The sequence below is a fragment of the Piliocolobus tephrosceles genome, chromosome 4 (genome assembly GCF_002776525.5).
Source record: "Piliocolobus tephrosceles isolate RC106 chromosome 4, ASM277652v3, whole genome shotgun sequence".
Lineage (NCBI taxonomy): Eukaryota > Metazoa > Chordata > Mammalia > Primates > Cercopithecidae > Piliocolobus > Piliocolobus tephrosceles.
In genome coordinates this window covers 170,401,678-170,415,657 of record NC_045437.1, presented here as the reverse complement: position 1 = coordinate 170,415,657, position 13,980 = coordinate 170,401,678, and the positions used below count along the sequence as shown (strand labels likewise).

At 40.2% G+C, this 13,980-nt stretch overlaps 1 protein-coding gene across 3 annotated transcripts in view; it reads left to right on the top strand.

Annotated features, from left to right (window-relative positions):
- The window catches only part of TNFAIP8 (TNF alpha induced protein 8), a 122,418-nt gene extending 109,219 nt beyond the window's left edge, over positions 1-13,199 (top strand). For 2 of the 3 annotated variants that reach the window (XM_023197404.3, XM_023197401.3), the window contains exon 2: positions 11,550-13,194. In XM_023197404.3, the coding sequence (XP_023053172.1) occupies positions 11,550-12,115 (566 nt within the window). In that variant the 3' untranslated portion in view covers positions 12,116-13,194. Of the gene's footprint in view, positions 1-11,549 lie in introns of all 3 variants that reach the window. The other variant, XM_023197391.3, reaches the window with a different exon arrangement.
- The last annotated feature ends 781 nt before the right edge of the window (positions 13,200-13,980 follow it).

Here is a 13,980-nt window from a genome sequence, read left to right as displayed (position 1 = left end):
AAAACAAAAAACAAAAAACAGTACCTTTGTAGTATTTCCTGGGTCTTAACAAGCTATATATAATGTTTCAATTTTTTCTAAAATCCACAGCACACACATACATCCTTGGGTTTCTGACATATAGGTACACTGATGAACAAAATTTTTAATTCCTAATTAGCCAGTAGGAATTCCACAGATCTGCTCTGGAATACAATCATATTTATTTCTATAAGGCAGAATCTTCTTTTTCCTTGAGGTCAATCTCCTTTTGTGAAACTTTCCTCAAACCTAACCTCCATCACCCCCTCAGCAAAAACTGATGTTTCCACTTTTTGCTACCATTGCATTTTTACATGTTCTTGTTACACAATTTATGGTGCATTCTGCCTAGCTGTGTACTCATCTATCCCCAGATCAGTCCCTGGGAGTCTGAGTGGAGAGGAGGGACAGTGTTACTTGTCTTTGAAACCCCAGTATCTTATACATTATAAACACTCAACAGAAGTTTTTGTTGACCGACTCACGTCTTTGGGTTTATGTTCTCTCTTTCCCCACGCTCCGTTCATAAGACCTGATCATAAGACCTGTGGCATCCTATACCAGCAGAACGTCCACAGTATCTACCATAATAATGATAATAATAATCGCTTACATCATTTGACCCAATTATTTTATATTTGATGCTGTTCTAAGCACTTTATATGGATTGCTTTCATTTAATCCTCATGGTAGTCCCATTTGCAGATGAGGAAAGTGAGGCATAGACAGGTTAGATAATTTGCTCCAGGGACATGGGCACTCAGTAGCAGGGCAAGGCCCCTGACCCCGTCTGACTCTAGAGCCGGTGTTTGCAGTTACTGTAACGCCTGGGTGTACCCGACTGCCTGTCTTGTATTCCCCTATTTACATCTGATAATTGTGAATTCATTCCAGAGGAATACCAAGAACCCTAGTTAATTTGTTAGCCAATTATTTTCACTGACTTTATCCTACAAATTTGTTATTGTATCCTCTGTGAAATTAATTTGCAAAACCTGGGTAAGCAAAGTTAAAGTGTTTCTTTATCACGCTAATCCTCAAAGCCTTTAGTGTTATAAAAGCATTTTGTGCCTCTCCAACGGGAACCTTTGTGTACACTGTTTCCCAAACTTATTTAACTAGAGATAATTTTTCCCCCATAAGACTCCTTTAGCTTATTAAAGAATTAGGGTTTTTGTTTTTTTAACGTAGTTTGTAAGAGAAGCTAGCTAATGCCCTTGTGCGGTTCCCAAGAAATTTCTCGGGTCTTTTACATTTAGGTAAATCCTTACTTTTGACAGTTTCTTATTTAGTCTTAAATAGGGTGACCACTTACATTCTGGGTCAGTCACAGATCTGTGGTCATGGTGTAATTACTAACAGCACTGTTTCCAAAGGTATTCCATTTGGATGATAAATTATATGATCACTCTGATCATAATACTTGCCCCCAACCGTTAAATAAAGACCTACTTTACATACTTGCTACCTTCTCATCAGTCATTGAAGGACTCTTACTGCTAATGTGTGTGTAGGAACAAAGGTCATAGCCCATATTTCTCCAGCATTTCACCATTTTATGTCATAGTTTTATGTGGAATTATGGACACATATACAGTTTATATTCTTTCATCACTCAAAAGTTGCATTTCTTAAGAATTGCAAGCCTCCAAGGCTTTTTGCACTGCTCAGTATCTGTTCATGTATTTGCTTAGTTATGCAGGGAGGAAAAAAACAAATCTAAGTTGTCTCTTGGAAGCAAGGGCAAGGGTCGAGGGTCAGAACTGCAGTGGGTGGCAAAGATGAGAAAGAGCTTTTCCACTCCATGTATTCTGACTTTTGAACAATGTAAGTATATTGTCATTTTAGATTATATTTTAAAATGTTTAGAAACTGCTCAGGTTCTTCCCTGGAAGCTATTTCAAGTCCAGCTGGGTTGATCTTCCTTATGGTCTGTTGCTTCCCTGCAGGGAGACCTGTTCCCTTTCTTTTCTTTCATCTTACTTCACTTAGCCAGACGTTAATATGTCTTCTCATACTTTCAAGAAGAAGCTTCTTTTCTTAAGTTCATGTATTACAGTGTAACAACTTGGAGTTGGACATATCTGAGTTCAAGTTAATTTCTGCCACTTACTGTATGACCTTGAGATAGTAACTTAATTTCTCTGGGCCTCAGTCACTTCATTTGTAAAATGAGAATAATAATAACCTCCTTCCTAGGGTTGCTGTAAAGCTTCAATAAGATAACACGGCCCGGCACGGCGGCTCACGCCTGTAATCCTAGCACTTTGGGAGACTTAGGTGGGTGGATCACCTGAGGTCAGGAGTTCGAGACCAGCCTGGCCAAAATGGCAAAACCCTGTCTCTACTAAAAATACAAAAGTTAGCTGGGCATGGTGGCATGTGCCTATAATCCAAGCTACTTGGGAGACTGAGGCAGGAGAATCGCTTGAAGCTGGCGGGCAGAGGTTGCATTGAGCCGAGATTGTGCCACTTCACTCCAGCCTGGGCGAAAGAGCGAAACTTCATCTTAAAAAAATAAAATAAAATAAATAAGATAACGCAAGTTCTAGGCAGTTCCAGGGATAATGTAGTACAAATTCAAAAAATGGGGGCTGCTGTTATTATTATTATCACTTCTTATTATCATCACTATAGTCATTATTGCCTAGGGCAACCAATGAGTCTTGTGGATGTAAACCTCTGGCTCTGACTTTGGGTAACCACAAAATTCATTTCCCATAACCTCTATCCTAATTATTTTTGAGACTGACAGTCTTTGAGGTCCAACCATACTGCTTTATAGAAACATCACCAAACTTTCTTCCATTCCTGGTATCAGAAACCTAGAAGCAGCAGGGACATTTTGTCAGAATTTATGCCATAAAGAAGGTATCATATGATTTCTGGGGCAAATTGATAGAAAAAGAGCAGAGATGGGGTCTGATATGAAGTGAGAGGAGTTGAAACTCAGGAAATGACATTTTCCAAATCATCACAAAATTAAGCCACAGGAATAAAAGATACATAGTTGAACTCAAAATCATGATGAAGAGATTCCAGAATTAAAGCCTGAGATCACACAGGGAAAGGCTTCATCCTGTTTTCTTCAAGGCATAAATTTTCTTGTCCACGAATTTGGCAAATAGGGGACGTAAGGAGAAATGGCCTAGTACGCTGCTGGATCTTTTTAGATTTATAAGTCATTAAATCTCATTTAAGCCACACCAACTTGAAATGACCTCCAATGTAGAAGATGAGAAAACTGTGTTTCAAATAAATTAAGTTGCACCCAAGTTTACAACCTGGGACTCTTGACTTTGAGCCTTTTGTTTCCACCCATGCTGTTCTTTCTTACTTGGCTTCACCGCTGCTGTTGGGTCTCTGGTTCTCTGAGAGGCTTTGGAAACTCTACGTGAGAACGCTGTGACTTCTAAAGTGACCTGTCAGCCGCTATGCCTTTAACTGTGGGTTTTCACTTTGGCTTTATTTTTGGCCCATTGTCTTTGCATCTTGCTGCTGTTGCATAGCTTTTCATGGATGTTGACTAGACTTCTCTTGTCTTGTAGTAGGCTTTCATTTTGTGATAGACCAGTTTTCTCTAGGCAGAATACCCCTATGTTGACTATCAGAGTCCTCATAGTACTAAATCTATTGCTAACAAGAAGGTAAGCACCTTAAAAAAAGAGAAATTCCCTTCTAAAGAAAGTTGTTAATATGTTATATATTTTAAATGTCATTATGAAAGAGAAAATGTAACTCCTTATTAACTGAACTATGTGAGGTCTCTGTTTTCACCCAGCCATCTGACATCTTGAATTTCTCAGTTCATGATACTACCAGAAGGAATTAATTTTGACCAAATGTGATTCCGTACTAAAGAGCATCAGAATGTATTTGAAGTTTAATTTGTTGTGTTCTTTAACCTATGAAGAAGGCTGTTCTGTGGCAGGGATTGTGTGAAACACATCTGTGTGGTCCATGGCCATTTATCTCTGGAGCACCTCCAAAAAGTGGGGGTCGTTGTACTCATCTTACAGACGAGGAAGCCGGGTCCCAGTAATATGCCTGAGCAGTGTGGCAGTTCGTGGAACCATTAGCTACAGAGTATTTGTACCTTTATAAGTATACTCTAGTTTTCCAGGACCCTGGGGAAATAAGTTGCCACAGAAAAAGAACACTAGTGCATTAAAGGTTCATACTGCGATCTTTTTTAAAAAAATGTTTTTGATGGAAAACATTCTAATATGTGGTTACAGGGTATGTTTTTTAAGAGGATAAACTCATGACTCTCATATAAATACATATTGCACATATTGAAGATTTTACTTAACTCTATTTATTAATGAGGGAACCAGTAAGCTCTTACATTTGGTTCAAAGGAGAATCTTAAGAGCAGGCAAACAAGAAAATCAGGAATCAGTCGCAGCTCCACTGGACACATTTGATTTGCGTCTGTATGTAGAAGAGCCATTTGCAATATTATCAGTTTTCTACAATTTGCAAATAGCTAAGCGAAGCACAATAAAGGGAATCTGGAAGAGTGTGTTAGACAATTCCTAATACTCCCTTCAAAAGAACCCAGTGTTTTTTGTTTTGTGTGTGGGGGGTAGGAGCATTTCAAAGTCACCATTTTCTCTGACATGTCTTCTTTACTATGTTGCCTTTTAAGGTGAGCATGTATTTTTCTGCAGTATAAGACACAGAGTGAATGACTTAGCTTGCCCCGTGATGGCGCCTGTCACTGGTTCTTTTTTTTTTTTTTTTTTTTTTTGTCTCGCTGTGTCGCCTGGGCTGGAGTGCATGGAGTGCAGTGGCCGGATCTCAGCTCACTGCAAGCTCCACTGCCTTCCGGGTTCACGCCATTCTCTCACCTCAGCCTCCCAAGTAGCTGGGACTACAGGCGCGCGCCACCTCACCCGGCTAGATTTCTGTATTTTTTAGTAGAGACGGAGTTTCACCATGTTAGCCAGGATGGTCTCGATCTCCTGACCTTGTGATCCGCCCGTCTCGGCCTCCCAAAGTGCTGGGATTACAGGCTTGAGCCACCGTGCCCGGCCCTGTCACTGGTTCTTAACCACTTGGGAGGATGTGCATATACCCCCAAAATGTGCATTCCATATCAGGTTAAAGACTTCGGATGTATTGATTCTCCCAAGACTGTGTTCTATGTGACAGCCTCCATCTGTGTGGCATCAGGCCAGTTTTGGGATTAAGGTGCCTGGCACTTGTCCTCTCTCTCTAGATGATAAGATTGCCAACAGCTTGCTGCCGTGGTCGTTGCTTCTGACCCTTCCAGGGCAGCCCCCTTTAGAGTTCATATCTGTGCTGCTTCTACTGGGGCTTCCTCCCTCCCTGCCTTCCTTCCTTTCTTCTCCCTCTCTTTTTCCTTCTGTTGTTTCTTCTCTGTGCTGTTGAATTTCTGACTTTGGGATTTTGAGTGTGAAAGCTGCTGACACTGACACATCACTAGCCACTGCCAGCATTCCTTGCTCTTCTCTGGAGCACTGCCAAATCTCCATGTAGGGAGGTCAACTGTGAGCCTGCTGACTTCTTATGACAGGGTTCATGGTTCGTGGTTTGTTCTGGCCACTTTCTTATCACCAAAGCTGACGTTTTACTAAGTCCCATTCGATTTAGAATTATTTAGATGCAAGAGAGCTGAGGTTTTATATATTTAAAGAACTTTTATTAACAGATAACAGCCAGATATGCTTTCCAAATTATTATCTTTTCTATCCTTCTTAATATTAGACCCCTGGATCCAAGTTTAACTAGGCAAGAATTTGCAATATATGTACATCTGTTGTCATCACTGTTAAAGAGTCCCAAATATCATAGATTTGAGGGGAAATAATTATGTATTTACTGGTAAGACTGTAAAGAAAATGATTTAAGTACTTTATTAGAAAATTCTTAGTGGGAGTAGTTATGTTATGGGGCATTTTTGTTAATTTTCATAACACTATAAGTATTAATATCAAAGGACTTTTCTCCTGAGCACATTTTTTTCTTGCATATTTGGGTCAGTATATTTTTATCATATTTATCTCTAACTTTATAATTTTGATTCTAAAGCCAGAATTCCCTAAATATCACTTTGCCTTATAGCAAATGTTGCAGAAATGGCCAAGGGAGGAGATAGAGAGACAGAGAGGGAGGAAGGTAAGATAAGTAATGTAAAATAGCATGTACACCTTATTTCTAGAAAACAGTCTTCAACAGTTTTAATGTGGTTGTAACGCTTTGTATGTTTTTTTTTTTTTAAATACAGCATTATTCTTCATTAATGAACAATTTACATGTCTGTTTCCAAACACAAGTGAATTCATCTTAAGAGCAAAAAACCGAATGAATATTTTCAGCACTTTCTCCTTCGAGAACATCTCCTGTTTACATCCTAGTTGCTTCCCAGGACATGCCTTAGGTCTATCCCTCTGGCACATGTTTAAACATAGATTCAGCCAGAAGCAGAGGTGGGCCTGTGTTTAATCTCCTACTACAGTTCAAGTCAGAACTACACCTTGCTTTTACTCTAAATATTTGCATTATTGTCCTTGGATATTTTCCCATTGTGCACAACAAATCTCCTCTTTAAAAGAATTGGTTGATCAGTAAGAGAAATCATACTCTGGAGTGTACTTAGAGGGAAGAAAAACCACATGTTTAATGAGGTAAAACAAATACCTGTTTCTCTACCTTTTAATACAACAAATAAAAACATCCACTAATGTATTTACAGCTCTCGTTTTACAGGCCAACATGTTTTCATAGAGAAGTATTTAACTGGCTGGGCGCGGTGGCTCAAGCTTGTAATCCCAGCACTTTGGGAGGCCGAGACGGGTGGATCACGAGGTCAGGAGATCGAGACCATCCTGGCTAACACGGTGAAACCTCGTCTCTACTAAAAAATACAAAAAAACTAGCCGGGCGAGGTGGCGGGTGCCTGTAGTCCCAACCTGGGAGGCTGAGGCAGGAGAATGGCGTAAACCCAGGAGGCGGAGCTTGCAGTGAGCTGAGATGGCGCCATTGCACTCCAGCCTGGGCGACAGAGCCAGACTCCGTCTCAAAAAAAAAAAAAACAGAGAAGTATGTAACTATATTGTGGATGAGATAGGGGAAATTGATTTCTGCTTCTGGACCAGACACTTTATAGGCCTGCAAGATGACACGGTGAACACGATACACAGAATTTTTGCTGTCAGAGTTTAAATCCCAGTAGGGAGAAGCAGGCAATAAAAATGTAGGCAAATGATGAGGATTTAAGGAACAAGGAGGTGCGATAGTTAGCAAAGAACTTACATGAAGCATCTTTTTTTTTCCTTTTCCTTTTTGAGACAGGGTCTTGCTGTGTCACCCAGACTAGAGTACAGTGGTGTGACTATAGTTCACTGCCGCTGTGTAGCCTTGAACTCCTGGGCTTAAGCAGTCCTCCCACCTCAGCCTCCTGAGTACATAGGACTACATGCCCAGCTAATTTTTTAAAAGTTTTTTTTGTAGACACAGGGTCTTGCTATGTTGCCCAGGCTGGTCTCGAACTCCAGGGCTCAAGTGATCCTCCCACTTTATCGTCCTAAAGTGCTAGGATTACAGGCATGAGCCACTGCGCCTGGCCGCATTTGCAAATTTCATTTCTTGAAACTGGCTGATATGTGAAAATAGATGAAAAGGGGTTTGGACTAGGCTCCTGTCCATGGAGATGGAGGGAAGTGGATAGAATTCAGAGAAATGCGGGAGGAAGGTGGAATGGAAAGAACTTAATAATGGACTGGGTAAGGGAGAGAATGATGGTGGATGATCCCTAAGTCTCTGATGTGATTGAGCAAAAGGCTGGAGGGGATGCTGTTAATTGAGATCATAAAGAGCGAAAGAGGAGCACTTAGTAGGGAGGCAGGAAAGAATCAAAGATCAGTTTTGCATTTGGTACATTTGAGATGCCTGCAGAATAGCCAGGGAAAAGAAAAATCTTGAATGTATTTACAAAATGAGTCCAGAAAAGAGGTCAGGGCTGAGTTACAGCCATGGGAATCATTGGCACATGGGTGGTAGCTGAAGCTGTGGGAGTGGATGAGATCACACAGGGGTGAGGATAGACTGAAGGAGAAAAACTTGGTCCACTACTAGCTCTGAGATACACCAGACTTTTAAGGGATCTGGTAGAGCATGTGGAACTGACAAATGAGCCTGAACAGGAATGACTAACAGCAGTTAATTTAGTTAATTTGCAAGAAAAAGTAACATACTTCATGAGCACAGACCACACATCCCTGGCCAGCGACTCTCAGCCACAAGCCCCAGTTGGCTCCAAAAAAGCTTTCTCTAATGCTGGAAAATAAAGACATACTCATGCATGTCTTCTTGGTGGAGGGGGAGAAAGAGCTTCAGATGGAGGCTCTTCAGATGGAGGTGGAGGGGACAGAGAGCTTCAACCTCATTTAAAAAGACAACTTCATTGGAATAACCCAAAGAATAAAAGGAAAGTGTGACACAGCTGCTGTTTCTGGAACGGGGTTTGAAGTTCCTCTAGGACAAATATGAAAGCCTCAGAGATCAACTTCTCTATCTTGATTCATACTTGATTACCAGTAAACGGGGAATGATCTTGCTTAGTTGGCAGTAGATTTGCCTTTTACACACTCTCTTGCGGGAAGCTGAAGTGCTGTATCATAGAGTTTTTGTTTTCCATGTTTGAAGTTAAATGGAATATTGAGATTTAATCAGAAAAGTAGCTGAGAAGAGGTGCAAATGTGAAAGTCCAGCCTTGGATAAAGGAGAAATCTGATGAATATCTCTCCCTCTGGTTTCAATATTTCACAACATAAAGTATATCCAACTGATAGACTTGTAGTAAATCCCAGGTAAGATATCTGTAGACTGTGCCATGTTCTAAAACATTAAAAACACAATAACATTTCAACTTTATATGAAATATATTACTGAAATCCTACTTGTTTGCTGTGTAGCTGAAAACGGTTGGGTAACCCTATATAATAAATCAAGTTTATTGATTTTTTTCAAGGTCTGTATCAGGAGTTCTGAGATGAAATATGGTCTCTGGTTTTAATGTGGTACTGTTAGCAACGTGGATGCCATTTCTTTTGACATAAATCTTTAGTGTGAATTAATCTTTACACTCTTTTGCAAATAACTGAAGAATAGAAATAGAAACAGACTTCTGCTTAAATGATAAAAACATAAAACATTAAATGATGGAAACTTCTATATAAAGTTGGCTGTTTCTCACACATTTTCACTTTCCTTCTCTTTTTCAAAATATATTTTAGTTCTTCTGCAGTTTCAGTTCATGTTTCAGAAGTGTAAATTTCGACATTTGTGAGGGGACCCTTTCTCAATCAGTGAAGACATTCTTTCAGTGGATGGCACTGTGGATGGCGCTGTGTATTTCTAAATGATGTTCGGGTCATAAGGAACCATTTTGCAGCTACCTCTACTATATATCACGAACTACTTTGGTCCAACTTTCAAATCTGATTTGGTTCTTCTTCTCCTCAATTTTACTGAATTTTGATTTAATTTTTTCTGAGACAGGGTCTCACTCTGTTGCCCAGCCTGGAGTGCAGTGGTACAGTCAAGGCTCACTGCAGCCTCAACTTCCCAGGCGCAGATGATTCTCCCCCCTCCACCTCCCTAGTAACTGGACTACAGGTGCACACCACCACACCTGGCTAATTTTTTTTTTATTTGTAGTTTTTTGTTGCGATGGGGTTTCACTATGTTGCTGAGGCTGGTGTCAAACTCCTGGGCTCAAGCGATCCTCTCACTACCTTGGCCTGCCAAAGTCCTGGGATTGCAGGTGTGAGCCACCACACCCCACCTTTCCCCAACTTTAAATCCAACATGGCAGTTCTGGATTAAGGGAGTCACTCTTCTTATATGTCCTCCCAGTCTGGATTTTGAAGCAGCTGCCTTTTTGCTTCCTAATGATGCTCGCCCATCCAAACTAGAAATAATCTTATACAATCATTGATGCCTTGACTCATTTGTATGTATCTGTCTTTTTAAACTTTTTAATCTTTCCTTACCAAATGACTGCTGTCCAACACCAGGCCTAGGCTTAAACAGCGCATGTATGGAGAGAACAGTTGCCACTCGACTCAGAGATGGAGTAGACACCCAAAGAACTGCAGTTCTTAAGCCTTAGGAGAAGCAGGAGAAAGCACAGTTGTAGAGTAGTTTAAAGATTGCTACATGGGCCAGGTGCAGTGGCTCATGCCTGTAATCCCAGCACTTTGGGAGGCCGAGGTGGGTAGATCACCTGAGGTCAGGAGTTAAAGACCAGCCTGGCCAACATGGTGAAACCCCGTTGCTACTGAAAATACAAAATTAGTCGGGCATGGTGGAGGGCGCCTGTAATCCCGGCTACTAAGGAGACCGAGGTGTGAGAATCACTTGAACCTGGGAGGTGGAGGCTGCAGTGAGCCAAGATCTTGCCCATGCACTCCAGCCTGGGCAAAAATTGCAAAACTCCATCTCAAAAAAAAAAAAAAACAGATTGCTGCATGCGTGGAGTGGGGAAAATTGTGGTAGAAAAAAGTAAACTTGGTTTGGAGAATAAACATTTATTGAGCATTTTCACTTGACCAGCTCTAAGCTAGGAAGATTACATATAGTGTCTCTTTAATATTTAATATGTACAGCCATTATTATGTATATTGTAAACATCTGTCAGAAGTTATAATTCCAAAAGTAAACTCTAAGCAACAGCTTTTTCAAAGTATATTTTTCATGTAGCACATTACATTAGCTCATGAAAAAGGTCATTTCTCCAAAATGTATAAAAATGTAAAGCAAACAATGGCCATTCATCAGAAATAGCAAGTGACAATGAGCTTTCCAAGGAGCACTTCTTTCCAACACTCGACTTCTGGAGGTTGAAATTCAAGGTACTTAGGACAGCCAAATTGGTAGGCACTGGCCAATGTCTTGGGAAATTTGACTTTTTTGCAACTGGATTATAAAACAAGGCTCTCCTTTTGATTTGCTTAATCTGCCATTTTACTCAATATTATGGCTCTGCCATTTGTTCTCCTTCCATTTAAATGAATTTCTTTTAAATCGCTTCTGGTTGCTGTTACCCAGATGACAGGTGTAGAGTTGATTTTGTATTTTTTGTTTGTTTTGAGACAGAGTCTTGCTGTGTCACCCAGGCTGGAGTGCAGTAGAGCAATCTCAGCTCACTGCAACCTCCGCCTCCTGGGTTCAAGCAATTCTTCTGCCTCAGCCTCCTGAGTAGCTGGGATTATAGGCTCCCGCCACCATGCCCACGTTGGCCAGGCTGGTCTCAAACTCCTGATCTCAAGTGGTCCGCCCACCTCGGCCTCCCAAAGTGTTGGGATTACAGGCGTGAGCCACTCCACCCAGCCAAAAATTCTTTTCTGAACAGAGACTAATGTCAGTAGATGGAAGAAGACAAACCACAAATGGTGGGAAAATGAGGCGAAAAGTGCTCCCTAATACCTGTTTTTAGTTCGCTTCGCTTGCTGATATTTACAAATTGTTAATTCTTTTCCTCTCTCTTATTTTTTTAGTGGCCACAGATGTCTTTAATTCCAAAAAGCTGGCCGTTCAGGCACAAAAGAAGATCTTGGGTAAAATGGTGTCCAAGTCCATCGCCACCACCTTGATAGATGACACGAGTAGTGAGGTGCTGGATGAGCTCTACAGAGTGACCAGGGAGTACACCCAAAACAAGAGGGAGGCAGAGAAGATCATCAAGAACCTTATCAAGACGGTCATCAAGCTGGCCATTCTTTACAGGAATAACCAGTTTAATCAAGATGAGCTAGCACTGATGGAGAAATTTAAGAAGAAAGTTCATCAACTTGCTATGACCGTGGTCAGTTTCCACCAGGTGGATTATACCTTTGACCGGAATGTGTTATCCAGGCTTTTAAATGAATGCAGAGAGATGCTGCACCAAATCATTCAGCGTCACCTCACTGCCAAGTCACACGGACGGGTTAATAATGTTTTTGATCACTTTTCAGATTGTGAATTTTTGGCCGCCTTGTATAATCCTTTTGGGGATTTTAAACCCCACTTACAAAAACTATGTGATGGTATCAACAAAATGTTGGATGAAGAGAACATATGAGTGCCTGAGTTAAGATGGTGACTGATCGTGATTGATTTGAAGATGGAGCACTGCTGATTTTTGAAGGAAAAAGAAGAATTTTCTAAAGATTACACATATTTCAGAAAGACTTTGCCCAATTCAGTTGTCAGACATCATGATTTATTTGAAGGCTTGTTTTATTTGAAGAAAAGCATATTGCCAAAAATTCTGGTTAAAAGCTTCCTGACGGGTAACAGACCATGGGAGAGATGTGTGGTTGGGTAATGCAAATGTAGTTATACAAAGAAAAATACAGATAGCTCCAGACCTGAGGACTTTTTTATAGGGCAATTGTTGTGTTGGTGGCACATTGGATATTTCTAACATGTACAAAGCTATGTATTTTGATTTACTTTCATTTCTTGCTATGTATATGTACTTTTCTTAAAATGCCAAGAACTTTCTCTTGCTATCATTGCTCCTTTTGAAACAATTCAATTTTCATGTCTACAGCTGGCTGTTTTGTTAAAGATTGAGTCATTGACATTCAAGATTTAAGTCTGAGGTAGTCAATCCTCGACCAAAAAAAAAAAAAAAAAAAAAAAAAACAACCGCTTATCTGAAATCAGTACTGTGGAAATGAATTATATTATCTATTATGAATAATGTCCAATATAAGAATATGCTTCTGGAATTGAGTTCTACTTTTAAGTACCAATGATACTTAAAATTTTCAGAAATGTAATGGTGTGTCATTGCCTTGAAGTGCTTGCTTAGGGCTTCTTTTATGTTATCTTAAAATGTGCTGGTGAATTTTTCATTTTTTACATCCATTTCGTATGTAAGAGACAAAAAAGTCTAGATTGGTCTTGATACTGAGATAATAAAAAGTAAGTAGCATTAAGAAAGATGACAATCTTCATTTTACAGATGAACTCATTGAAACAATTCAGGGGAATGAGGGGCAAAAGGGGAGAAATGATATTGCTAAAGAACATGAGCACAAAAATGAATGCATTTCAGGGTTTAAGAAGGTTTGATAAAGAATGTCACTTTTTTATTTAACTGATAAGGGTTTTGTTATTTTTTACTTTGATGAGTAAACCAAAAAATATTTGCATTTCAAGCAGTTTGTGTGGTGTTTCTATATGATTTTCTGTGTGTAAATAATAAAGTAGGCATTTGCTTATTTTGTAAAAAAGAAATGAAAATCTGCTGGCCAGCTGTGTCCTCTAGGAAATGACAAACCCAACCAGCAGCAATAAGTATTTCCATTGTCACTGTGTCTATGTTTTTTTTTGTTTTTTTGTTTTTTTGTTTTTTTTGAGTCTCGCTCTGTCGTCTAGGCTGGAGTGTAGTGGCATAATTTTGGCTCACTGCAACCTCTGCCTCCCAGGTTCAAGCGATTCTCCTGCCTCTGCCTCCTAAGTAGCTGGGATTACAGGCATGCACCACCACACCTGGCTAATTTTTGTATTATTAGTCGAGATGGGGTTTCACCATGTTGCCCAGGCTGGTCTTGGACTCCTGACCTCAAGTGATCCGCCTCCCTCGGCCTCCCAAAGTGTTGGGATTACAGGTGCGAGCCAGTCTGTCTATGATTTAGTGTACTCTCTTGTCTTAAATTTGCCTGCCTTCCAGAGTATTGATGTTAAAATAATAGTTTACCCAGAAGGGTTCCACAACTGAAAATTCCAGAAGTTGAGATCTGCTCTAACCCATTTCAGCCTACAGGGGGCGGTCAGTTTTTCTGACACCCTCATTTGCTTGGCTAAGACAAGCAGCAAAGGTGTAGAGTTTCTTCCTGTTTGATATTAAATCCTGACACTAAGATTTGAACTGAAAGTATCATTCTCACTTCCTAGAGCCAGTAGGTGATCATTGTATACTGTAACAGTAACACA